Below are 26585 nucleotides of genomic sequence, written 5' to 3'. Positions count from 1 at the left end.
AGCCGCCATGCCCTGAGAATAAGCGTTTGCAATAATGTCCTGCCACGCTGGTGTGATGTTCTGCCAGGCATCAGGTTGCTCTCTGAATCCTGTGGTTGTGGGTGTAAACGTAGCCAATGGAGTCTGGGGGCCCTGTGCCAAGTCAGGCGCCAAGTGCCTAGTTTGACTGGCGGAGTTAGGCCTTCCTGCAGTCATCGGTTGTGGAGAAAAGGCTGGGATATGGTGATCAGGCAACCAATCTCTCTCAGAGGCCGATCCAGTTGGTCCCAATCCAACCCGCATAGAGGGAGATTCAAAGGGTTGTGCCAACTGTTGGAATGGTGGCACATTCGGGATCTAGCCTGCTGGGTTGGTATTAGTGGGGTGTAAGGCCGCTTCCAACCTTTGTTCCAAAGCCTTGATTTTTCTCTCAGCCTCCTTAAGGGAGGAGCCAGACTGAGACTTCTTGGCCTTGCTGCATGGTGATTTCTCCTTGTGTTTGGAGGCCACCGGAGGTGGGGTAGATTGTTCACCCACTGGGGCATTAGTCTGATCAGCCATAATTGGGGCAGCTTTTACTCACGATAGAGTTTTTGATATGTCTTTTGGATCACTGCAGTCACAGGCAGCCGTTGTCAGTAAGATTCCAGACAGCTCTACTGTGCCTCTGGCTTCCTGCCAAGATTGTATCAAGCAGTGGGCGGCGCAATGTCATGCCACCGCTTTTCCCCGTTCTATTCTGCTTTGGGCTGTTTGGCGCCGTGCCAGCTTCGCGCCAAACAGCTGACGCCGCCCCTGAGCGATCGTGCTTAAAAATGGCAGGCGCGTCAATTTTTTAAGCCCAGGAACCTGCCTTCAGGGCTACAGGCGCATTTCGGCTGTCTGGCTTTCGCTTTTAATCAGCTGGGAAGCGGCCGTTACAAGCGCTGGGGGAGCTATCTGCCGAGGGAAAATGGCGTTGCTATTCATCTGGCCTGTCATCAAGGGTATAAAACCTCCTTTGAACTATCCAAATTACAGAGGAAAAACTCAGTGTCCCTTTCCTGACTGAGTTTTTTAAAACTGAGCCTCTGGGGCAGCTAGGGGGCGGTACGTATTTAACATGTAATTAATATGTAAATATATACTCAGTCCCTACCAATAAGACTTGAGTATAACCCACATGGACTCTCCTTCCAGATGCATTGGAGAATGACATTGAGTTCATATATTTTCTTTTCTAATAACATTTGGATATTGCTTAGTATTACTTTTCAGCTATTAGAAAACTTTGGATTAAAAATTTTAACCACCAAGTAAGTGTGCCTTCAATCCTGAATGATGTTAACTACATAGTAAGAACTTTTAAAATGTGAAATAAGCAAATAGTCAATTAAGATTGAAGTTAGAAAATTATAAATGGATTAAGGGCCCAGATAAGTTTGAAATTAAGATTTTGGAATTAATTATAAGGAATCCCTCCAATGGGAAAGACAACTAGTTTTCAATTCATTCTATAAATAAACATTTTTTTAAAAAAGACAATAGAAAAATATTCTAATTAAAGGAGAAAAATACATAATCTAATTAAAAGCTACAGAATGATACAAAATATGGGTACAATTGAAATACTAAAATATTCTTTTAAAAAATATAATTAGAAGTTAATATCAATAATGTCAATAGTAATGTTTGCTTCTCTGAATGGGCTGAGTCCAAAAAACGTTTTGGAAAAAAAGGAACAAGTTTATCTGTCATCACTGAGGCAGGTCATTTTGTGAGAAAGGGTAAAAAATAAATCAAATTATGTATTACTTGAATGGACTAAACCAGTGGTGTCAAACTCACAGCCTGAAAGCCGGATGCATCACATGCTGACCAGTTTAGCAAGGGGGAAAAGCTGTGATATGTCACATGACCACGTATCATCACAAGTTTGACACTCCTGGACTAAACATTAAGATTATTAGAAGTAAAAGAAAATAAAACAAATTTGGTTTATTTGATCAAGATTAAAATAGATACATTGTTTCTGGCAACCCTTAATGTACTTATGCTGACCCTAAGACTGAAATGTGATGGTAGATAGGATGAAGAAATAATTGGTTATAAATTAAGAGGTGGCAAAAAATTATTAAAATTATTTACACTTTTTTCTATTGCTTTTCCTTCAACTTTCTTAATACTTCCTTACCTTGTATTTTTACTCTTGCAATTATCTTTGGTAAAATTACTTTTAAAAAGATATATTATTTAGTTTCATACTTTGTCCTGAAAGTATCAAAATACAATGGTATCTCTACTTAAGAACACCTCTACTTAAGAACTTTTCTAGTTAAGAACCGGGTGTTCAAGACCTTTTTGCCTCTTCTTAAGAACCATTTTCTACTTAAGAACCCGAGCCCGGAACAATTTCCCAGGAAATTTGAGAGCAGCATGAAGGTCCAGCCAATTTCCTGCCATTTCCCCTTTAATCCTGGCCATGTCGGGCTTTTCTGGGCTGCCAGAGGAGCCTTTTGGTGGCGTTTAAAGAAGCTTTGTGAGCGCAGAGCGAACAGAACGTTTTATTAATTTATTAATTCATTCATTCATTTGATTTTTATGCTGCCCTTCTCCTTACACTCAGGGCAGCTTACAACATGTTTAGCAATAGCACTTTTTAACAGAGCCAGCATATTGCTCCCACAATCCGGGTCTCACTTTACCCACCTCGGAAGGATGGAAGGCTGAGTCACCCTTGAGCCGGTGATAAGATTTGAACTACTGACCTGCCGATCTACAGTCAACTTCAGTGGCCTGCAGTACAGCACTCTACCTGCTGCCCCACCCCGGATTTCCTTTCTCTGGGCACTTGGAGAGAAAGTGTGGTGACTCCCTCACACTGCCTCCCATACACCCCGCATGAGGTTGCCTCCCGAACCTTTTCCCCGCCCAGATCAACTTGACTTTAATAATAGTAATAATAATAATAATTATTATTATTATTATTATTATTATTATTATTATTTATTGGATTTGTATGCTGCCCCTCTCTGAAGACTCGGGGCGGCTCACAACAATAATAATAACAATGTTACAATAGAAACAAATCTAATATTAAAAAACAGCTAAAAACCCACATCATTTAAAAACCATACAACACACACATACCATACATAAAATGTAAGAGCCTGGGGGAGATGTCTCAGTTCCCCCATGCCTGGCGATACGGGTGGGTCTTAAGTAACTTGCGAAAGACAAGGAGGGTGGAGGCAGTTGATTCCAGAGGGCTGGGGCCGCCACAGAGAAGGCTCTTCTCCTGGGGCCCACCAAATGACATTGTTTAGTCGACGGGACCCGGAGAAGGCCAACTCTATGGGACCTTATCGGCCGCTGGGATTCATGTGGTAGAAGGCGGTTCCGGAGGTATTCTGGTCCAATGCCATGTAGGGCTTTAAAGGTCATTACCAACACTTTGAATTGTAACCGGAAACTGATCAGCAGCCAGTGCAGACCACGGAGTGTTGTAGAAACGTGGGTGAATCTAGGAAGCCCCACGATAGCTCTCGCGGCCGCATTCTGCACTATCTGGAGTTTCCGAACACTTTTCAAAGGTAGCCCCATGTAGAGAGCGTTGCAGTAATCAAACCTCGAGGTGAGGCCAAACTAAGGAGTCACCACAGTGAAAGAAAGGCGCTGGCTACAAAGCAAACAAGTGAGAGGAGAGGGGATCCCTTCAGCATGGGAACGAAGAGGCAGCAGGTAGCAGCAGCAGCAGCCGGTGCCTTTCAGTCAAAGGAGCGGGAGGTTCCCCCCTCTTGCCCACCTGGGTTTCTCTCTCTGGCGTACTGTATGGGAGGCTGCCTTGCGCCGGGTGTATGGGAGGTGCGTGCTCCTCCTAGCCGCCTCACAGTCCCTTTATTAAAAAAAAAAGCCTTAAAGTTTTGGATTTTTTTTATTCACCTCACCTTCTTCCTTCGGCAGCAACTCTCCTCCTCCTCTTCTTCCTCCTCCTCCTCTCACCCAAATTCTGAGGTTTTATTTCTTTCCTAATGGGTTTGCATGCATTATTTGCTTTTACATTAATTCCTATGGGAAAAATTGCTTCTACCTAAGAACATTTCTACTTAAGAACCTGGTCACGGAATGAATTAAGTTCTTAAGTAGAAGTACCATTGTACTGTTTTACATTTGAATGTTTTTAATTAAACTATGCATTAATTTTAAAGACTTACCTGCCATTTGTGCCAACTTTTCATGAAGTCTATATAAACAGTTCATGAGAATTGGTTGGTCTTCCTAGAGAATTAAAAAATGAATTAAACATATTTTGTTCTGAAAGTTATAGTTGAAATGCCTGAAATCATTCATAATCCTTGACTATTTAAATCCAAAAATGATGTTTTCAACTAGGGTTTTAATAGCATGTGATGAGTGAGCTCTTCACCCAGGCTTTTAGTGATGGGAGTGTGAGAATTCTCATTACATCAAACTTGCCATCCTTTATTTTTATTTCCTTTGCTGTGAATAAAAGTTAAAAAAATAAATATGATGCAGCACACTTAGATATGTATCTTAACTTTCTGAAATACAGAATTTTGATAAATTCCAGACAGAATGATTAAGTGATGTTCTAAGATGTGCATGCACAAAATATGCATGTCCAGGTTTTGGGCATAAAATATTACTAAGTTGTAGAATGTGCATAACAAAATTCTTATCAGAGAGATATATCAACTTCTGTAGCCACTAATATTGCCAAAAAATATAAATCCCTTATAACTGATATATCAAATAAAAAGCAAAATTTGTAGAATAAATTTACTTAATTTTAAAGCTAATTATCTATGTAATTTAAATAAGAGTTGTGATAAATTTTACCAATGTTATTAATTTATACTTACATTTACATTGTTTTCACCAATGGTTGGATTATCTATAAATGAAAAAAAAAATGAAATACTAAAACCCAATTATTGTAATTATATTGCAAAAATATTTAGCAGTATCACATTTTACAACAGAAGTAACAGAATTCAAAACAGGTCGATGTGTCAAAGATATCCACATCTCTGTTATATATCTTGATAACTTCCTCTATTATGCACTGCTTTATTTAAATAGCAAAATATGTATTGCTAGTAAATCAAAGTTCTCATCCAAGTCAAAATGTTTAAAGGCATGCAAAATATAACCAGAGGTGGGTTGCTCCAGGTTTGGACCTGTTCTATAGAACCGGTAGCGGGAATTTCCTCCGCTTGCCGAACTGTGAGAGATTGTTGGTTGGCCATGCCCCTAAACCGGCTCTAAGGTGACGACATAAGCTGCACCATCTTGTTTTTGGCTTCTGGGAAAGCATAGAAGCTGGTTTAGTTCTGTGCATGTCAGAAGCTAAATTTTCTGCACTGCGCCATATGGCACACAATGAGCGCATAGCCATACTGCATGGGAGGAAGCAAACCGGTGGCAAGGTAAATTAGAACCCACCCCTGAATATAACTATATACAGTGATACCTCATCTTACAAACCCCTCGTCATACAAACCTTTCGAGATACAAACCTGGGGTTTAAGATTTTTTTGCCTCTTCTTCCAAACTATTTTCACCTTACACACCCAAGCCACCGCCACTGGGATGCCCTGCCTCTGGACTTCTGTCACCAGCGAAGTGCCCGTTTTTGTGCTGCTGGGATTTCCCTGAGGCTCCCCTCTATGGGAAACACCACCTCCGGACTTCCGTGTTTTTGCGATGCTGCGGGGGAATCCCAGCAGCGCAAAAACGGGTGCTTCGCTGGCAACAGAAGTCCAGAGACAGGGCATTCCAGTCCAGAGGTGGGGTTTCCCAGCGAGGGGAGCCTCAGCAAAATCGCAGCATCACAAAAACATGGAAGTCCGGAGGTGGGATTTCGAGGACTTCCATGTTTTTGCGATGCTGCGATTTTGCTGAGGCTCCCCTCACTGGGAAACCCCACCTCCGGACTTCCATTGCCGGCGAAGCACCCGTTTTTGCACTGCTGGGATTCCCCTGCAGCATCACAAAAACACGGAAGTCCGGAGGTGGGGTTTCCCATGGAGGGGAGCCTCAGGGGAATCCCAGCAGTGCAAAAACGGGTGCTTCGGCTGGCAAAAGTTTGGGGCTTGCACGCATTAATCGCTTTTCCATTGATTCCTATGGGAAACATTGTTTCGTCTTACAAACTTTTCACCTTACAAACCTTGTCCCGGAACCAATTACGTTCGTAAGATGAGGTATCACTGTATATACATATTTGCGATGCTGCAGGGGAATCCCAGCATCGCAAAAATGAGTGCTTTGCTGGCAACGGAAGTCTGGAGGTGGGGTTTCCAGCGAAGAGAGCATAAGTGAAATCGCAGCACCGTAAAAACACCAAAGTCCTCAAAACCCCACCTCTGGACCTCTGTGTTTTATGCTGCGATTTAACTGAGGCTCCCCTTGCTGGGAAACCCCACCTCCGGACTTCCTTTGCCAGCGAAACGCCCATTTTTGTGCTGCTGGATTTCCCTGCTGGGATTCCCCTGCAGCATCACAAAAACACAGAAGTCTAGAGTTGGGGTTTCCCATGGAGGGGAGCCTCAAGGGAATCCCAGCAGCGCAAAAACGGGTGCTTCGCTGGCAACAGAAGTCCAGAGGAGGGGCATCTCCGCGGCGGCGGTGGGTTTGTAAGGTGAAAATAGTTTGTAAGAAGAGGCAAAAAAATATTAAACCCCGGGTTTGTACAGTATCTCGAAAAGTTTGTATGACGAGGCGTTTGTAAGATGAGGTATCACTGTGTGTGTGTGTGTGTATATATATACACACACACACACACACACAGAGAGAGAGAGAGAGAGAGAGAGAGAGAGAGAGAGAGAGAGAGATTGATTCCATGTCAAGTGGACAATTTTAAAGATCGTCCCCATCTTAACATCTCAGATTTTGATGAAATTTGGCACATAGTTTCTTTATGATATAAAACTATGCTGTGCACATTTTTAATTCAAAAGACTGAAAATTGGGAGTTCTAGGAGACCTCAAGTAAAGGGTTGCAAAATGCAAAAATGATATTTTGGGCCAACTTCCAGAAGCTGTAAACGTGGCAGTTTCAGTAGTATGTTGGAGATATTAGGAGAACCTGAACATCTTGTAAGACTTTATAAACTGGCAAAACCCCATGTACCTAATCCTCTTACTTTTTCCATGGTTCAGGCTCAAACTTTGCAAAAAAACCCCTCAAAAATGAATTTACAGCCATCTTTAGGCTGCTGTAGTTTCAAAACTATTTGGCCTTTCAGGTTGATTTTTGGCAGGTGTACTAAGTACATAGCTGCAATGAGGACTTCCAATTTGCAGCACTTTCCTTCAAATTGTTGAAAAAACATAAGATCTCAAAGTTGATATTTAATGGGTTTGATGCCCTGTTTGATCCTGTGGGACAGCTGCAATCCCCTTCCATTTAGCACCATTAGAAAGAGCAGAATCTCTTCTTTAAGAATATATTATTTTAATTTTGAATATATTAAGAATATATTATTTTAATTTTGGAAAAATGTATTCAACTGCTTGTGGGCAGCCTGTGATTTCTTCACTGCACCATTGATACAAGGGCAGTAAAAGTGATTCTTTTTTCAATAAGCATTTTTTTAAAATAAAGAACACATGTTATAAGACTGTGTTCAAGAAAACTAAAAAAACAGGAATGTTTGTTAGGAAATGGAGGGGTGAGGCCAGGTTTCATAATCCTTATGAAATTGTTGTTCTGATGGACTCTGCTGAAAACTATTCATGTATTGTCCAAGATGCTGTTCAAGGTTTCCACTGGGACAATAGTCAGGCTACACTAGTGTTCCTTCAATTTTCGCGAGTCCGAACTTTGCGAATAGCCTATTTTTTTCTATACCACGGTTTTTCCTGCCCGATGACATCATATATCATCGCCAAACTTTTGTCCACCTTTAATAAATATTTTTTAAAATAAACTTTAATAAATAAACATGGTGAGTAATAATCTAAATGGTTGTTAAGGGAATGGGAAATGGTAATTTAGGGTTTTAAAGTGTTAAGGGATGACTTGTGATACTGTTCATAGCCAAAAATGGTGTATATATTTCCGCATCTCTACTTCGCGGAAGTTCGACTTTCGTGGGCGGTCTCGGAACGCATCCCCCGTGAAAGTCAAGGGAACACTATACATCCATTTGTTGTTTACTGCCCCGATGTTTCAGGTGAAATTAAGTGCATAAGTGTTTGCATAATAAGTGACAGCTTGCAGCAGTTGGAAAAATTGGTCATGTTCTTGAAAAGCACAATTGGCGAAATAAATTATGTAACATACTTTAGTGATGACTCAGCTGCACAATACAAGAACTTCAAAAACTTTGCCAACTTGTGCTATAATCAGAAATATTTTGGAATAAGAGCACAGTGGAATTTCTTTGGCACAAGCCATGGCAAGTCTCCATGTGATGCCATTGGTGGTACAACAAAGTGACTAGCAGCTCAGGCTAGTTTGCAATGGCCTAAAAAAAGCCAAATTCTCACAGCTCAAGGCTTGTTTGAATTTTGCAAACAAAAAATAAATAAAATCAAGTTTATTTTTGTTTCCAATTATGAAATTGAATCTTCACAATGCGTGCAAGAGAAAAGATTCAGTAAAGCTTCCATAGTTGCTGGAACTCATGAAAATCACCAGTTTATTCCAATTGACTTCATGTGGGCCTGCACAATCATTTCATTGGCCTAGCAGAAGAGATTCCTGTTGGATTCCTGAACAGCATATTCTAGCAGTTCTTCCAGTACCAGCAACTACAGCACGCGGACAACAATACAGTAATACCTCATGATACGAACTTAATTGGTGCAAGGAACATCTCCCCCTGGGCACGTTTAATTTATGCATGGTATGTCTGTGTGTGTGTCTGTTAGCATATGGGGTTTTTAAATATTTAAATATTTTAAATTTGTCTGATTGCTTATGATTTGTTTTTACATGTTGTGAGCCGCCCCGAGTCTTCGGAGAGGGGCGGCATACAAACCTAAGTAATAAATAAATAAATAAATAAATAAAGGAGGAGGTTCGTAAGACGAAAGTTTCCTAAGATGAAACATTGTTTCCCATAGGAAACAATGTAAAGTCAATTAATCCGTGCAACAACAAAAAAAACCCCGCCGCCCGGCTGTCACCTTATAAAACAGCGGGGGGGGGCTTCCCAGCAGCCTCCTGAACCCGAACGCCAAACCCGAACTTCCGGGTTCGGCGTTGGGAGGCTGCTGAGAAGCCCCCCGGCTGTTTTAAAAGGTGACAGCCAGGCGGCGGGGCTTCTCAGTGAAAGTTCAGGTTTGGGAGGCTGCTTTGAGGAGGCGGGGAAGCCTCTTGCAGCAGCTGCCACAGCCGCCGGCTTCCCCGCCGCTCGCCCGCCGAGGATGCTGACCTGCTGCCTCCCGGGGAAGCCGGGCAAGAGCGATCTTCTGCCGGCCATGGGCAAGCGGCGGGGAGTCGCCCATGGCCGGCAGAAGATCGCTCTTGCCCGGCTTCACCGCGAGGCATCAGGTCAGCAAGAGCGATCTTCTGCCGGCCATGGGTGACTCCCCGCCGCTCGCATTGGGGTGGTGGGGGCTGTCAGGACACCCCCCCACCCCAGCACTTTGCATCCCGCCGGCTAAGAGCAATCGGGCAGCAGCTTCTGCCGGACATGGGCAATGAGCGGGACAGAGAAGCGGGGAGAATCAGGAGGCTCCTTTGCTGGCTGGAGGCTGCCTGGCTTTGTGTTTTTGGCTGGGGGAGGAGGCAGTAGGACCTTCCTAACTCCCTCCCCCCAGCCAAAACCCCAAAGCATGTTTGCTGCCACACAATTTAGCGGCGAAGTGACGTGGATGGATGGAAAGCTGAAACAGCCCGGTTTCAGCTTTCCATCCATCTACGTCACTTCGCCGCTAAATCGTGTGGCAGCAAACATGCTTTGGGGGTTTCGCTTGGGGGGGAGGGAGTTAGGAAGGTCCTACTTCTCCCCCCCAGCCAAATCCCCAAAGCATGTTTGCTGCCACACGATTTAGCGGCGAAGGGACGTGAAGGGATGGAAAGCTGAAACAGCCAGGTTTCAGCTTTCCATCCATCCACGTCACTTCGCCGCTAAATCGTGTGGCAGCAAACATGCTTTGGGGGTTTGGCTGGGGGGGAGTGAGTTAGGAAGGTCCTACTTCTCCCCACCAGCCAAATCCCCAAAGCATGTTTGCTGCCACACGATTTAGCAGCGAAGGGACGTGAAGGGATGGAAAGCTGAAACAGCCCGGTTTCAGCTTTCCATCCATCCACGTCACTTCGCCGCTAAATCGTGTGGCAGCAAACATGCTTTGGGGGTTTGGCTTGGGGGGGAGGGAGTTAGGAAGGTCCTGCTTCTCCCCCCCAGCCAAATCCCCAAAGCATGTTTTCTGCCACACGATTTAGCGGCGAAGGGACGTGAAGGGATGGAAAGCTGAAACAGCCCGGTTTCAGCTTTCCATCCATCCACGTCACTTCGCCGCTAAATCGTGTGGCAGCAAACATGCTTTGGGGGTTTGGCTGGGGGGGAGGGAGTTAGGAAGGTCCTACTTCTCCCCCCCAGCCAAATCCCCAAAGCATGTTTGCTGCCACACGATTTAGCGGCGAAGGGACGTGAAGGGATGGAAAGCTGAAACAGCCCGGTTTCAGCTTTCCATCCATCCACGTCACTTCGCCGCTAAATCGTGTGGCAGCAAACATGCTTTGGGGGTTTGGCTGGGGGGGGAGGGAGTTAGGAAGGTCCTACTTCTCCCCCCCAGCCAAATCCCCAAAGCATGTTTGCTGCCACACGATTTAGCAGCGAAGGGACGTGAAGGGATGGAAAGCTGAAACAGCCCGGTTTCAGCTTTCCATCCATCCACGTCACTTCGCCGCTAAATCGTGTGGCAGCAAACATGCTTTGGGGGTTTGGCTGGGGGAGAGGGAGTTAGGAAGGTCCTACTTCTCCCCCCCAGCCAAATCCCCAAAGCATGTTTGCTGCCACATGATTTAGCGGCGAAGGGACATGAAGGGATGGAAAGCTGAAACCGCCCGGTTTCAGCTTTCCATCCATCCACATCACTTCGCCGCTAAATCGTGTGGCAGCAAACATGCTTTAGGGGTTTGGCTGGGGGGGAGGGAGTTAGGAAGGTCCTACTTCTCCCCCCCCCAGCCAAAACCCCAAAGCATGTTTGCTGCCACACGATTTAGCCAGGACAGGAGCAAAGTGACATGGAGGAATGGGGAGCTGAAACCGGGCGGTTTCAGCTTTCCATCCCTTCACGTCACTTCGCCGCTAAATCGTGTGGCAGCAAACATGCTTTGGGGGTTTGGCTGGAGGGGAGGGAGTTAGGAAGGTCCTACTTCTCCCCCCCAGCCAAAACCCCAAAGCATGTTTGCTGCCACATGATTTAGCCAGGATAGGAGCGAAATGACGTGGAGGAATGTTTGCTGCCACACGATTTAGCGGCGAAGTGACGTGAAGGGATGGAAAGCTGAAACCGCCCGGTTTCAGCTCCCCATTCCTCCACGTCACTTCGCTCCTGTCCTGGCTAAATCGTGTGGCAGCTAAACAGGCTTTGGGGTTTTGGCTGGGGGGGAGAAGTAGGACTTTCCAGCAGCCTCCGAACGCCAAACGCGGAAGTTTGGGTTTGGCGTTCCGCTTCGGGAGGCTGCTGGAAAGCCGCCCGGCTGTTTTAAAAGGTGACAGCCGGGCTGGGGGGCTTCCCAGCAACCTCCCGAACCCCGAACTTTTGCCGAACTTCCGGGTTGGGGTTCGGGGGGTTGCTGGGAAGCCCCCCAGCCCAGCGGTCACCTTTTAAAACAGCCGGGGGGGCTTCCCAGCAGCCTCCCGAACGCGGAACCCGGAAGTTCGGGTTTGGCGTTCGTAACTCGAAAAAAGTTCATAAGAGGCAAATTTTTTCTGAACCCCGGGTTCGTATCACGAGTTGTTCATAAGACGAGGGGTTCGTATCTTGAGGTACCACTGTATAAATTACCAAAAAAACCAGCTAAAATTATCAGTGAAAAATTCTTGTCTTTGCAGCACTGATGTTTTACTACCACTTGGGAACCATTAAGACACTTTCTTTAGGCTTGGGAACTTAGGCAAAGACACCTAAAAGAGGCTTGGGAACCTTGTGTAAGATGCCCACCTTCAGGCTTGGGAAAGTGCCAAGTGCAAGGACAATACAAATTCTCACTCTTGATGTCTAAATTAAAATACCGTATTTTCCGGCGTATAAGACGACTGGGTGTATAAGACGACCCCCTAACTTTTCCAGTTAAAATATAGAATTTGAGATATACTCGCCGTATAAGACTACCCCTCTTCTGACGCACACCAAATAAAAATGAAAAAAACCCCATCAGATTTGATTTCAATATGATAATAATTTTAATTCAACTGCTTATGACATGCAGGTGTTTAGCAGGAAAACATAAGACTGCTTGTCATCAAACATCAAACCTAACTACCTAACTACCTACCTACTTTTCTATCATTCCATCTTTCTCATCTATTTATCTCTCCCTCTATGTATTTAACTATCTATCTATCTATCTATCTACCTACCTACCTATCTTCTATCCATCTATCATATATCTTTCTGTCGGTCTGTATGTCTATCTATCTATCCATCCATCCATCCTCCATCCATCATCTGTCTGTCTGTCTATCTATCTACCTATCCATCCATCCATCATATATCTTTCTGTCTATCTATCTATCTATCTATCTATCTATCTATCTATCTATCCATCCATCCTCCATCCATCATCTGTCTGTCTGTCTGTCTGTCTATCTATCTATCTACCTACCCATCCATCCATCATATATCTTTCTGTCTATCTATCTATCTATCTATCTCTCTATCTATCTATCTATCTATCTATCCATCCATCCTCCATCCATCCATCATATATCTTTCTGTCTGTCTGTCTGTCTGTCTATCTATCTATCTACCTACCTATCCATCCATCCATCATATATCTGTCTGTCTGTCTGTCTGTCTGTCTGTCTATCTATCTATCTATCCATCTATCTATCCTCCATCCATCATCTGTCTGTCTGTCTGTCTATCTATCTACCTATCCATCATATATCTTTCTATCCATCCATCCATCCATCCATCCATCCATCATCTGTCTGTCTATCTGTCTGTCTGTGTCTAAATTTGTAATTGGCTTATAGCAGGACTCTGAGCAGTATACAATTTAATCAATATAATAAAACGTTAAAACAAAATAATTAAGATTTTTTAAAAATGTAAAATAACATTATCAAATTACATTTTTTGTATGTGTGGTGGTGGCTATCACACACACGTAAAAAGGCTTCAATCCTTGTGGGGCCCACCATTTTAATGCTGTTGACTATGCCTGAAGAGATTTCCACCCCACTTAGCATAGCTAAGAATGCTGACAGCCCAAATTGAGGGAAAAACAAGATTAAGAATTGTCCTAAAATTCATTTGCAGTAACTAAACTTAATAAAGCATCAAACAGTCACCTCTTCAGGTAAAGTCAAGTGTAACCAGCTGTTGGACAATTAGTAAACAGGTTGCTCAACGGCCCTCCTAGAACTGACAAAGGCATTCAAACTGTCAACTGCCACAACCATCTTAGAATGGAACGTATTCAAATATGTGAGAGTTCTGAAACAGTTGCTGAAGGGGGCGGGGGAAGACAGGCATTTAAAAAAAACCAAAACCTCTTCCTTTTATTTTTCTTTTTTCTTTTCTTCTTTCTTCTCCGCCTCGCCTCCGCTACTCCCGGCGCCACCTTTGCTCTCCCCGCCGGGCGAGAAGAAAGAAGCGGCGGATAGCTGGCGAGGCGCCGGCTAGAGGGCTGGACCCCGCCGCTTTGCCGCCGCCGGCTTTGCTGGAGTTGAGCGCCACGCCTGGCGGCAGGAACTGCGGGGGGGTAGCCGGCGTAACGAGCCCTTGCCGCAGCTATCTGCCGCTTCTTTCTTCTCCGCCTCGCCTCCACTACTCCCGCCGCCACCTTTGCTCTTCCCGCCGGGCAAGAGGCAAAGGCGGCGGCGGGAGTAGCGGAGGCGAGGCAGAGAAGAAAGAAGCGGCGGATAGCTGCGGCAAGGGCTCGTTACGCCGGCTACCCCCCCTGCAGTTCCTGCCGCTTCTTTCTTCTCCGCCTCGCCTCCGCTACTCCCGCCGCTGCCTTTGCTCTTCCCGCCGGGCAAGAGGCAAAGGCGGCGGCGGGAGTAGCGGAGGCGAGGCGGAGAAGAAAGAAGCGGCGGATAGCTGCGGCAAGGGCTCGTTACGTCGGCTACCCCCCCCGCAGTTCCTGCCGCCGGGCGTGGCGCTCAACCCCAGCAAAGCCGGCGGCAAAGCGGTGGGGTCCAGCCCTCTAGCCGGCGCCTCGCCAGCTATCCGCCGCTTCTTTCTTCTCCGCCTCGCCTCCGCTACTCCCGCCGCCGCCATTGCTCTCCCCGCCGGCGTATCCAGCGTATAAGACGACCCCCCACTTTGGGAAAGATTTTCAGGGGTTAAAAAGTCGTCTTATACGCCGGAAAATACGGTAGTAATAAAGTGTCATATTTGATTATTCTAAAGTAGACAAATTTAGAAAGTGAACATAAAATTCAATTATCAGATATTATAACAAGTTAATTCAGGAAAGGCTTCTTCTGTTCAGCTTTGTATGAAAGTTGTCTATTTGGCAAAGCCAAAATGTGTACAATTTGAACTCAAAATATTAAACCATTATCATACATAAAAAATCACCTTAAAGACCAGCTTGACTGCTGGTGATTTCATAAACACACCCATTCTATTTTCTTGGCAGAACTGCTACTGCCTTCTTCCAGGATATTTTTATTTTCTCAGTCTAGCCTACAGTTAAAAATCTTGTTTAGTAATAATTTATTATGCACTTTTACCAAGACTCAATACAAATCAAAAAGGAAACACGATAATTATGTTTTCCAATTATTTATATTAGCTAATCAATAAAACATTTTCAACAAAAACATGTTTAAAAATGTCCTATAATACTTCATCGCACAAATACTTATCTGAACATTATCATTATGACAAGCAATGAAATAACCAAGCCACGCATTAACCTACTAGCCAAATAAATAATATTTGAAGCACCTATAAAGGTCATCAGACTCTCATTGTGTCAAAGGAAAGGAGGGGTCAATTTAGTATTGACGGGGCAAGTTCCTGAATCTTCTGTGATCTTGGAAAAGGGAAAAGAAAACTTTGCCCAATAAAATATAAAACAAAGCTGGTTTATAGAGAGGAGTGCAATTAAAGTCTTGTCCCAGTGCCTGAAAGGGAAGGAACTTTAAATTCCTGCCATGCTAACCTAGCCTTCCCAATCTTGGTGGACTTTCATCTTTAATTCTGAACTATTCTAGAATTGGGACTCTATCCAGCAATCTTCCTGGATTCTAGAAAGGCCTAGTAAAGGAACATCTTTTTCATTAGTTATGCTTATTCTGGCACTAAAGCCTTCCTCATGGTCAGGTTGCTTCAATGTCTATAAATGGGACTGCCTTGAAAACCACTCAAAAGTGACAAATGATAAAAATATTGCAGCATTAGCAGTCCCACTGCAATGTTAATAAATAGGGACATTACAACCAGTCCAATTTGCAGCTGTTGCAGCATTCTTCTGGTCACGTGTCCACCTTCTGCAGCTTTCACAGCTAACTTCTGACAAAGTCAATAAGAAAGCCAGGAGAAAGTCACCATTTTGACAAGACATGACACTTAATGGTCACAATGATTTGCTTAACAAAACTGATGGAATTGATGTATATCAGACATGATCAAGGTATGATTTTCACTTTACTGTCATTTAGCAATTGAGTAGTTCTTCCCAAATACTGTACAATTAATAAATGAAGACTACATTTATGGCAATATACCGTACCACTGCTATATGAGTTACAGTGGTTACCATCTAACATCAGGATGCTGGTTATAATGTATAAAGCTTTACATGGTATAGCGCCTAGCTACTGAATAACTTATTATGCCCCAGTGATGGTGAACCTATAGCACAGGTGCCAGAGGGGCCACAAGGAACCATATCTGCTGGCACACAAGCTGTTGTCCGAGCTCAGCTCCAACATGCTTGTGTGTGCTGGCCAGCTGATTTTTGGCTCGCAAAGAGGCTCTGGGAGGATGTTTTAGGCCTCCAAAGAAGCTCCGGGTGGATGCGGGAGGGCATTTTAACTCTCCCCCGGCTCCAGGGAAGCCTTTAGAGCCTGGGGAGGGCGAAACACGAGCCTACTGGACCTACCAGAAGTTGGGAAACAGGTCATTTTCGGCCTCCAGAGGGCCTCTGGGGGGCAGAGGAAGCTGTTTTCGCCCTCCCCAGGCATTGAATTATGGGAGTGGCTGCTCGCGCATGTGCGATAGCACGTGCCCACGTTCCTTCAGCACCCGAGGAAAAAGAGGTTCGCCATCACTGCTATATATGATTAGCTAGTTTTGAGTCCTACCACTGATAAAATGTCATCTAATGGGATCCAGGAAAATGACCTTCCCTGATGCTTTACCTGCTTCTTAAAATAGCATCTTTCTGGAGATTAGCATACTGTTCACATTACCTACCTCTTTTTTAAAAAACTGATTTTTCCCCTAAACCTTGGAGATTCTGGAATAGACCACTTTGAGGATGGTGATGCTAAGAATATGTACGGAAGATTTTGTTCCGTTGGTTATTCTTTTATTGTCAGCTGATTGTTAATCAAGATCTCAATTAAAACAAACTAAACAATCCAGAAGTTCTGGAGACAAATTGAGGACACGGCAAAGAATGGGAAGAGTTGAAAGACAACAATCACTATATTTTCCATAATCAACTGGAGATGATAAGAGAGCACCAAAGTGAAATAGTCCATCATGGTTGATCATAAGGGAACAGTTTTACAGTCTCAGTGTACGAGTGAGATTGAAAATCCTTATCATGAATCAGGACAATCAAGAGTATAAAAAATAATTGAAATAGCAACCAAGATTGATCCTTATGGAATACCCATTACAAGGTAAAATTCTTGGGATCTAATCCTCCACCTAGAACTGCAAAAAATAAAAATGGGAAGACAAAGACAAAATAATCAAGTGCTTAGCCAATTGTTCACAAAGATCAAGGTATCAATATCTGATTCTTAAGTGAGTCAAATCTAAAAGGATTAGGGCCATTATAAGGTGTCTGGTCTCTGCTACCAGAACCTCACTATGAACTTGAAAAACTGCTTTCAGTTAAATGACTTGGTCCAACCCATGACTAACATGACAGGAGAAGGCCGCTAGAAGATGATGATGATGATGATAATGATGATGATGATGATGATGATGATAATAATAATAATAATAATAATAATAATAATAATAATAAATAATTTATTAGATTTTATGCCGCCCCTTTCCGAAGACTCGGGGCGGCTCAGAACAATAATAAAAACAATATTACAGCAAAACAAATCTAATATTAAAAAGAAGCATATAAAACCCTATCGTATTTAAAACCAAACAACACATACATACCAAAAATAAAATATAAAAAAAACCTGGGTCAAGGTGTCTCAACTCCCCCATGCCTGGCGATATAGGTGGGTCTTGAGTAGTTTACGAAAGACAAGGAGGGTGAGGGCAGTTCTAATCTCTGGGGGGAGTTGGTTCCAGAGGGCCGGGGCCACCACAGAGAAGGTTCTTCCCCTGGGGCCCGCCAAACGACATTGTTTAGTCGACGGGACCCAGAGAAGGCCAACTCTGTGGGACCTTATCGGTCGCTGGGATTCGTCTGGTAGCAGGCGGTTCCGGAGGTACTCTGGTCCAATACCATGTAGGGCTTTAAAGGTCATAACCAACACTTTGAATTGTGACCGGAAACTGATCGGCAGCCAATGCATGGAGTGTTGTAGAAACGTGGGCGAATCTGGAAAGCCCCACAATGGCCCTCGCAGCCACGGTCTGCATGATCTGAAGTTTCCGAACACTTTTCAAAGTTAGCCCCATGTAGAGAGCGTTGCAGTAATCGAACCTCGAGGTGATGACGGCATGAGCGACTGTGAGCAATGACTCCCTGTCCAAATAAGGCCGCAACTGGTGCACCAGGCGAACCTGGGCAAACACCCTCCTCGCCACAGCTGAAAGATGATGTTCCAATGTTAGCTGTGGATCGAGGACGCCCAGCTTGCGAACCCTCTCTGAGGGGGTCAATAGTTCCCGCCCCCCCCCCCCAGGGTAATGGACGGACAGATGGAATTGTCCTTGGGAGGCAAGACCCACAGCCACTCCGTCTTGTCTGGGTTGGTTTGAGCTTGTTGACACCCATCCAGGCCCCAACAGCCTCCAGGCATTGGCACATCACTTCCACTGCTTCGTTGACTGGACATGGGGTGGAGATGTATAACTGGGTATCATCGGCATATTGATGATACCTCACCCCATGCCCTTGGATGATCTCACCCAGCGGTTTCATGTAGATGTTAAATAGCAGGGGGGAGAGGACCGATCTCTGAGGCACCCCACAAGGGAGAGACCTAGAGGTCGACCTCTGACCGCCCACTAACACCGACTGTGACTGACCAGAGAGGTAGGAGGAGAACCACTAGAGAACAGTGCCTCCCACTCCCAGCCCCTCCAGCGGGCGCAGAAGGATACCATGGTCGATGGTATCGAAAGCCGCTGAGAGGTCAAGAAGCACCAGGACAGAGGACAAGCTCCTATCCCAGGCCCACGAGAGATCATCCATCAACACGACCAAAGCAGTTCCCGTGCTGTAGCCGGGCCTGAATCCAGACTGTCGAGGACCTAGATAATTGGCTTCTTTCAAGGACTGCTGGAGTTGGAGCGCCACCACCTTCTCAACAACCTTCCCCATAAAGGGAAGGTTGGAGACTGGACGGTAGTTATTAAGCATGGCTGGGTCCAGGGAAGGCTTCTTGAGGAGGGGGCGCACAAGTGCCTACTTATAAGGAGCCGGAATGGACCCCCTCCCAAAGGAGGCGTTGACAATCTCCTGGACCCAGCTCTGTGTCATCTCTTGGCTGGCTGAAACCAACCAAGAGGGACACGGATCCAGTAAACAGGTGGCGGAACTCACAGCTCCAATGGCATTGTCCACTTCATCAGGTGTCACCAAGTCAAATTCCTCCCAGATGGGCAAAGATGTTTAGCCCCAGTCACCTCGACTGACTCGTTGTCAGCCGATACTGCTATGCAATTGAAGTCGAGGTCCACCCGGATCCAAACGACTTTATCAGCGAGAAACGAGTTAAATTCCTCGGCACTGCCCTGCAAGGGCTCCCTAACTCCCCCGATTTAGAAGGGAGTGGGTCACCCTAAACAGAGCGGCCGGGCGGGATTCCTCTGATGCAATCAAGGCAGCATGGTACGCGCATCTTGCTGCCTTGAGCGCCACTTTGTAAATCTTAATAGAAGCTCTTAAAAGTGTTCGATCGGATTCGGACTTACTCTTCCTCCATCACTTCTCTAGACGTCTCTTTTGGCATTTCAACTCCCGGAGCTCCTCGTTGAACCATGGAGCTCTAGGGGGTCTAGTGCCACAGAGGTCGCAATGGCACAATTCGGTCAAGAGCCTCCGCTGCAGCCTTGTTCTAGTCCTCAACAAGAGACTCTGCCGAGCTGTGGACGAGTGAATCTGGTAAACCCCAAGCGCCCTTTGAAAGCCCTCAGGGTCCATCAGGCATCTGCGGCGGAACCTCCTAATTGGTTCCGCCTCCCTGCGGGGGAGGATTGGAGCCAGAAAATCAAGCCGCAGTAGAAAATGGTCTGACCATGACAAAGGCAATGCTTCTAAGGCCCTTAGTCTCAGACCATTACTCAATTGCTCTGAGAGGAATATCATGTCGGTTGTGTGTCCCCCCTCGTGAGTCGGACCCTGAACTACTTGAGTCAGGTCCATGGCTGTCATGGTGGCTATGAACTCCTGTGCTAATCCAGACGAACCGCCGAGTGACGGCAGGTTGAAGTCCCCCAGGGCAATGAGTCTGGGGAACTCCACCGCCAACCCGGCCACCTCTTCGAGCAGCACAGGGAGGGCTGTTGACACGCAGCTGGGTGGCAGGTACGTGAGTAACAAGCCCACCTGAACCCCTAAGTCCAACTTCACAAGGAGTGACTCACAACCCGCAATCTCAGGAGCAATGAGTCTATGCAGGCGAAGGTTGTTCTTGGTTACAATAGCCACTCCTCCCCCCCCCTTCCCTGGGGTTGAGGCTGATGCCATACCTGAAACCTGGCTGTGCATATTTCCGAGAGAGGAACTCCTCCCTCTGGGCCCAGCCAGGTTTCAGTCAAACATGCCAAATCGGCCTCCTCATCCAGGATCAGATCCCGTATAAGGAGAGCTTTGTTTACGACCGATCTGGCATTGAGCAGCAGCAGCTTGAGCCCAGGGCCCGGATTGCACTCGTCACCAGGACCCCGGGTTGAGCTCACAGAACTGGAACAAGGGATCGCTTTTAGGCAGCGATCTCTTTTTCTTCCAGAACGGCTCACCCTGTGACTCCCGACATATCTACCACTCCCCAGCAAGACCGGAATATTCTGGCCCTCTGTCACCCCAGAGATAGCTATCCCCATCCCTCCTGTATATCTACCGCCAGGTAGGCTAAGTTCTACATTCGTACTATCTCCGTTATTCCCATACATACCATCGCACCCACCCCACTCATTCATATCACAAGAATTACACCACCCACCCCAATCATCCATCATTTTTTAAAAAACCATAAATTAGTTAAAAGTTAAATTCTAAAAACATTAATAGCAACCCTTAATGATTAATACTAGCGATATCAAAATTTAAGTATTCTAAAAATTTATACTAAATTAATATTGAGTAAATGTGTTAATTATTAAAATATTAAAAGTTAAAACAGTAAAAAGATTAATGTATATAAAATATAAAACTAAATACTATGGAAACTATAAATATTAATTATTATGAATATAACAAATCATATGTGAAGAGCAACTAAGATCTCTGGATAAAGTAGAGAAGAGCACAGTAAGTTAAAAAGGAATCCAATAATGTTTCTTTCAAGAAATCATGAAAAAGAATATTAAAACAGTCTGGGAAACTGCCAGTGGACAAAGAATAATTCGTCAAACAGGAAGGTAATACTAGCACAAGATAAGAGTAAGGAAGAAGGAAAAAGGAGGTAGTGATATGGGGAAATTTCATTTTGAAACAAATAAGTTCAAATGCAGACAGAAGAAAAGAAGTGCAAAAGAGGAGAGCCCATGAATGAAAGTAGTAAATATCTATTATTGTGCTAGACAATTTTTTCATGTCTCAACTGACACAGTTGAACTAGACAGAGATTCAAATAGTTCTACAATTACATTACAAAGCCAAATACTTCAGACAGACAATTCTAGATTAAGAAAAGATATATATAATAATTTAAAGTGAGCACTGATAGCAATGCAAAATTCAAATATAATTTCATCTCTTGAAATAATTATGTACCTGAACACTTAAACAGCAAATTAAAAACTGTGGTTTCCCTTTTAAGTAATCTTTCCACTATACTAATCATAAATTTAAAAATGAAGCAAGGCGTTTTCCTTATCAGGAAGCAACATTTAAAAACTTGAAATAATAAAGCAAAACACATGGTGAAAAACCAAAGGCAAACTAATATTTTTAAAATCAAGAATTAGAACATTAATATACAATTGTAAGAACTGTCTAGAGGAGGACTTCCGGTGGCTGTGAGGCTGGAGATGGAGCTCCGTCCCCAGACCTCCGTTTTTGCCTTGGTGGTCGCGATCTAGTGATCCGATCGGACCCGGAGAGTCCGATCCTGAACAGGGGGCTTCCATGCACCGGAGGGGGTATTCGCCGCTGCCCCCAGGTGTAGGATCGCCCTGTAGCGCCAGGAGCAAAGATCCAGGGGCTGGACACCACCGCCGCCCGGCCATAGTGGCACCTCCACGCAAGAGGAAGAAGAAAAAGTACTGTAGAAGTCCAAAGGAGTACAGAGAAGAACGAAGGTAAAGCAATTTTTATTCCCACAAATAAAACTGAGGCACAGAAATAATAAATTGAAATAAGGGGAAGAAGAAGAAGTAAAGAAATTTGCCAGCTCACATAACCATAGAGTTTGCAATAGAGCATCAGCTCGAAATTATTTTAAATCTACTCCTCAATTGTATTCCTGGAAGGTCACCTAACATACTGCAACCGAGGGGATAAGAATTATTTTTAAATTGATCTTTATTTTCTAGGCCTAAAACAACTGGTTGGTTTTTTTTACTTACTTTTGGTGTGCTTGCAGCCCTAGGAGCAGTTAAATAACATACAAGATGGAGGATTAGCATTTCATAAAGACAAAGACATTGAATATGGTCTCGGTTTTGCTAAATCTTTTTTTTTCTACTATCTTAATAGAACCTCAGTTAGGATTACAACTTTATTTTTCTTGGATTATTTTGTTTTCCTCTTCTCCTGTTGAAAAACCTTGTCAAATTAAAATCTGCATAGAACTTATTTTGGATTTTACCTGTTTTTTTTTAATTTGGATTACCATTTGAATCATTTGGATTTTCTAATTGGATTAATTGGATTAAAACCTGTCTTTTTCCTCTTTTTTTGGAGCAATAAGGGCACTTTAGTTATTCTAACTTTGGATCTGAAATATTAAATGAAATTTGGGTATTGATTTAATTTTAACTTACTTTTGATTTGGACATTGACTCAACAAGACAAAATAATAAGGCTGAACTGTTTTGTCCCAATCACGAGAAGAACAATTTAAGAACTTTTTGGACATTATTGAAAACTGACTTTAAGTATTTTTTTTTCCAGAGGGAATTTTACTTAACAAGAATTTTAATTAAAGAAAAAATAATTTTTCGTTGGCTGATCCCAGAAGGCGTTTCTTTTTACTGGCAAAAATCTAGAGTAAAATTAGAGACTGTAGACGAAGCCAGAGTCTTTTATGAACAATCCGGCCTGTTTAAACATGATTTATCCTACAGAGAAACCAGAGCAGGAGGGGAGGATAGGGGGGCAACCTCCAAGGGGGAGGAAGAGGCCCAAGAAGCTAAGGAAAAACAATCACAATCACAACCACAACAAGAATTGGTGCTAAGTACTAGACTTCGAGAACCTCAAGAAGCAAAAGAATACAGTACTATAAATAAAAATGTACTCAGATGTCAAAAAATTTTCCGTAAACGTAAACGGATTGAACCACCCAAGAAAAAGAAAACAGATATTTTCTAAACTTAAAAAACAAAGAGTGCAAATTGTTATTTTACAAGGAATTCATATTAAAAATTCAAACAAAGAATTACTACACAATACAAAATTAGGTAACTTGTTCACCAGTCTAGCCGGAAAAAAAAGAAAAAAAGAAGAGGGATAGCTGTTTATATTGATGAAATGATTAAGGTTAAACAACTTTATAGTGATAATGATGGCAGAATTTCAATTTTGCAAGTAAATTTAGAAACAGGATCTCTCATTATATCGATCTACGCCCCAAATGAAACCCAAAAAATATTTTATAAAGAATTACATGAAAAAATATTAGAGCTATCTATTGAAAATATGATTATAATTGGAGATTTCAACGCAATAGCTAATAGTCAAATGGATTATTCAGGTAAAAAGAAAGACAAGAAAAAGAAAACAATCTTACCAAACAACATTCTAGAAACTGACTTCAGAATTAACATTGCAAGATATATGGCAAGATCGTCACCCTACAAATAAGCAATATACTTTTTATTCAAATCCACACAAAATTTGGATTTCAACTCAGATTTCTGAATAAGTTTTAAATATCGAAATTGAAACAAACAATTGGGCAGACCATAACCCACTAACAATTACTTGGAAGAGAAACAAAAAACAGAGGCACGGGCGAATGAATAGAAATATTTTACGAGATCCCCAATATAAAGATTAGATAGAAAAAGAATTATAATTTTTTTTCAAACTTAAATAATAATACAGACACTTCATCACAAAATTTATGGGATACAACCAAAGCATATGTTCGTGGCCTGACAATATCATATACCGCAAAAAAGAATAAAGAGAAAAAAAAACCAACTTCAAAAATTAGAGGCAGAATTAAAAACTTTAAAAGTATCATCACAAAGTAGTCAGGGCGAAGACGAGAATAAAAAGAAAAGGGAGTTAGTTAAACATAAAATAAATTTAATAGAACAAGAACAGTTAGCAGAAAAAATTAAACAGGCTAAACAGGAATACTTTGAATATGCTAACAAACCAGGTCGATGGCTAGCATACAAATTAAGGAATCAAAAAGAGGCTAGAATAATGAAAAAAATAGAAGATAGTAAAGGCATACTTAGACATGGAACCGTTGAAAAAAATGAGATAGCGTTAGAATTTTACAAAAACTTATACCAAAAAGAAGCCACAGGACTGTATGTAAGGCAAATAACTAAAGGTAAAAGGAAGAAGAAACCGCTATGGTTCAGTAATGATGTAAGGGCTATAGTCAATGAAAAAAAGGCTGCCTATAGGAGGTATAAAGAGTCTGGAAGTATAGCTGATAGAGAGGTGTATAAAATGAAACAGAAGGAGGCGAAACAGATAATACATGCTGCTAAAGCCTCAAAAGAAGAAGAAATTGCCAAATCTGTAAAGAAGGGGGATAAAACCTTCTTCAGATATATTAGTGATAGGAAGAAGAAAAACTGCAGCATCACGAAGCTTAGTACCGGGAATAATACATGCGTTGATGGGAATAAGGAGATCGCTGACCATTTCAATAGCTACTTCTGTTCAGTTTTCTCAAAAGACACCTTACAAAATAATACTATAGAGGGCTATAGCATTGCTTCCAGCTGTACGGATTCAGCTCCAGTGATCTTAGAAGCCAATGTCTTAGAAGAACTTGAACGATTATAGATAAATAAGGCAATGGGTCCAGATGGCATCCACCCCAGAGTTCTTAAAGAACTCAGATCTGTCATTGCTACCCCCCTGACTGATTTGTTTAACCAATCCCTGTTAACAGATGTTCCTGAGGATTGGAGAATGGCCAGTGCTGTGCCTATCCACAAGAAGGGAAGTAGAGAAGAAGCTGGTAACTATAGGCCAGTTAGCTTGACATCAGTTATAGTTAAAATGATGGAGACTCTACTCAAAAAGAGGATAAATCAGCACCTAAAAAACAATAACTTATTGGACCCAAATCAGCATGGCTTTACTGAAGGCAAATCATGTCAGACTAATCTCATTGATTTCTTTGACTATGTCACAAAGGTGTTGGATCAAGGTGGTGCCGTGGATATTGCCTATCTGGACTTCAGCAAAACCTTTGATACGGTTTCACATAAAGAGCTGATAGATAAATTAGTGAAGATTGGACTTAATCCCTGGATAGTTCAGTGGATTTCAAGCTGGCTGAAACATAGACATCAGAGAGTTATTGTTAATGGCGAGTATTCTGAGCAGAGACAGGTTACAAGCGGTGTGCCACAAGGGTCTGTTCTGGGTCCTATTCTTTTTAATATGTTTGTGAGTGACATAGGGGAAGGTTTGGTAGGGAAGGTTTGCCTATTTGCCGATGACTCTAAAGTGTGCAATAGGGTTGATATTCCTGGAGGGGTCTGTAATATGGTAAATGATTTAGCTTTACTAGATAAATGGTCAAAGCAATGGAAACTGCAGTTTAATGTTTCCAAATGTAAAATAATGCACTTGGGGAAAAGGAATCCTCAATCTGAGTATTGCATTGGCAGTTCTGTGTTAGCAAAAACTTCAGAAGAGAAGGATTTAGGGGTAGTGATTTCAGACAGTCTCAAAATGGGTGAGCCGTGTAGTCGGGCTGTAGGAAAAGCAAGTAGGATGCTTGGCTGCATAGCTAGAGGTATAACAAGCAGGAAGAGGGAGATTGTGATCCCCTTATATAGAGCGCTGGTGAGACCACATTTGGAATACTGTGTTCAGTTCTGGAGACCTCACCTACAAAAAGATATTGACAAAACTGAACGGGTCCAAAGACGGGCTACAAGAATGGTGGAAGGTCTTAAGCATAAAACGTATCAGGAAAGACTTAATGAACTCAATCTGTATAGTCTGGAAGACAGAAGGAAAAGGGGGGACACGATCGAAACATTTAAATATATTATAGGGTTAAATAAGGTCCAGGAGGGAAGTGTTTTTAATAGGAAAGTGAACACAAGAACAAGGGGACACAATATGAAGTTAGTTGGGGGAAAGATCAAAAGCAACATGAGAAAACATTATTTTACTGAAAGAGTAGTAGATCCTTGGAACAAACTTCCAGCAGACGTGGTAGATAAATCCACAATAACTGAATTTAAACATGGCTGGGATAAACATATATCCATCCTAAGATAAAATACAGAAAATAGTATAAGGGCAGACTAGATGGACCATGAGGTCTTTTTCTGCCGTCAGACTTCTATGTTTCTATGTTTCTATGTAATATACAGTGGTACCTCAAGATACGAACCCCTCGTCTTACGAACAACTCGTGATACGAACCCGGGGTTCAGAAAAAATTTGCCTCTTCTTACGAACTTTTTTCGAGTTACGAACCGGCGTTCGGAGACTGCTGGGAAGCCGCGTGGCTGTTTTAAAAGGTGACAGCCGGGCGGCGGGGCTTCCCAGA

General features: G+C 43.2%; 1 protein-coding gene across 2 annotated transcripts in view; it reads right to left on the bottom strand.

The window, feature by feature from the left end:
• LEMD3 (LEM domain containing 3) overlaps window positions 1-26585 on the bottom strand; it is a 96456-nt gene that overhangs the window by 62223 nt on the left and 7648 nt on the right. For both annotated transcript variants that reach the window (XM_070755626.1, XM_070755625.1), the window contains 2 exons: window positions 4842-4873; window positions 4173-4236 (listed from right to left, as the gene is read on the bottom strand). In XM_070755626.1, the coding sequence (XP_070611727.1) occupies window positions 4173-4236; window positions 4842-4873 (96 nt within the window). The remainder of the gene's footprint in view (window positions 1-4172; window positions 4237-4841; window positions 4874-26585) is intronic.

This window comes from Erythrolamprus reginae, chromosome 6 (genome assembly GCF_031021105.1).
Source record: "Erythrolamprus reginae isolate rEryReg1 chromosome 6, rEryReg1.hap1, whole genome shotgun sequence".
NCBI lineage: Eukaryota > Metazoa > Chordata > Lepidosauria > Squamata > Dipsadidae > Erythrolamprus > Erythrolamprus reginae.
The sequence above is the reverse complement of the archived record's forward strand: the minus strand, read 5'-3'. Positions and strand labels throughout refer to the sequence as shown.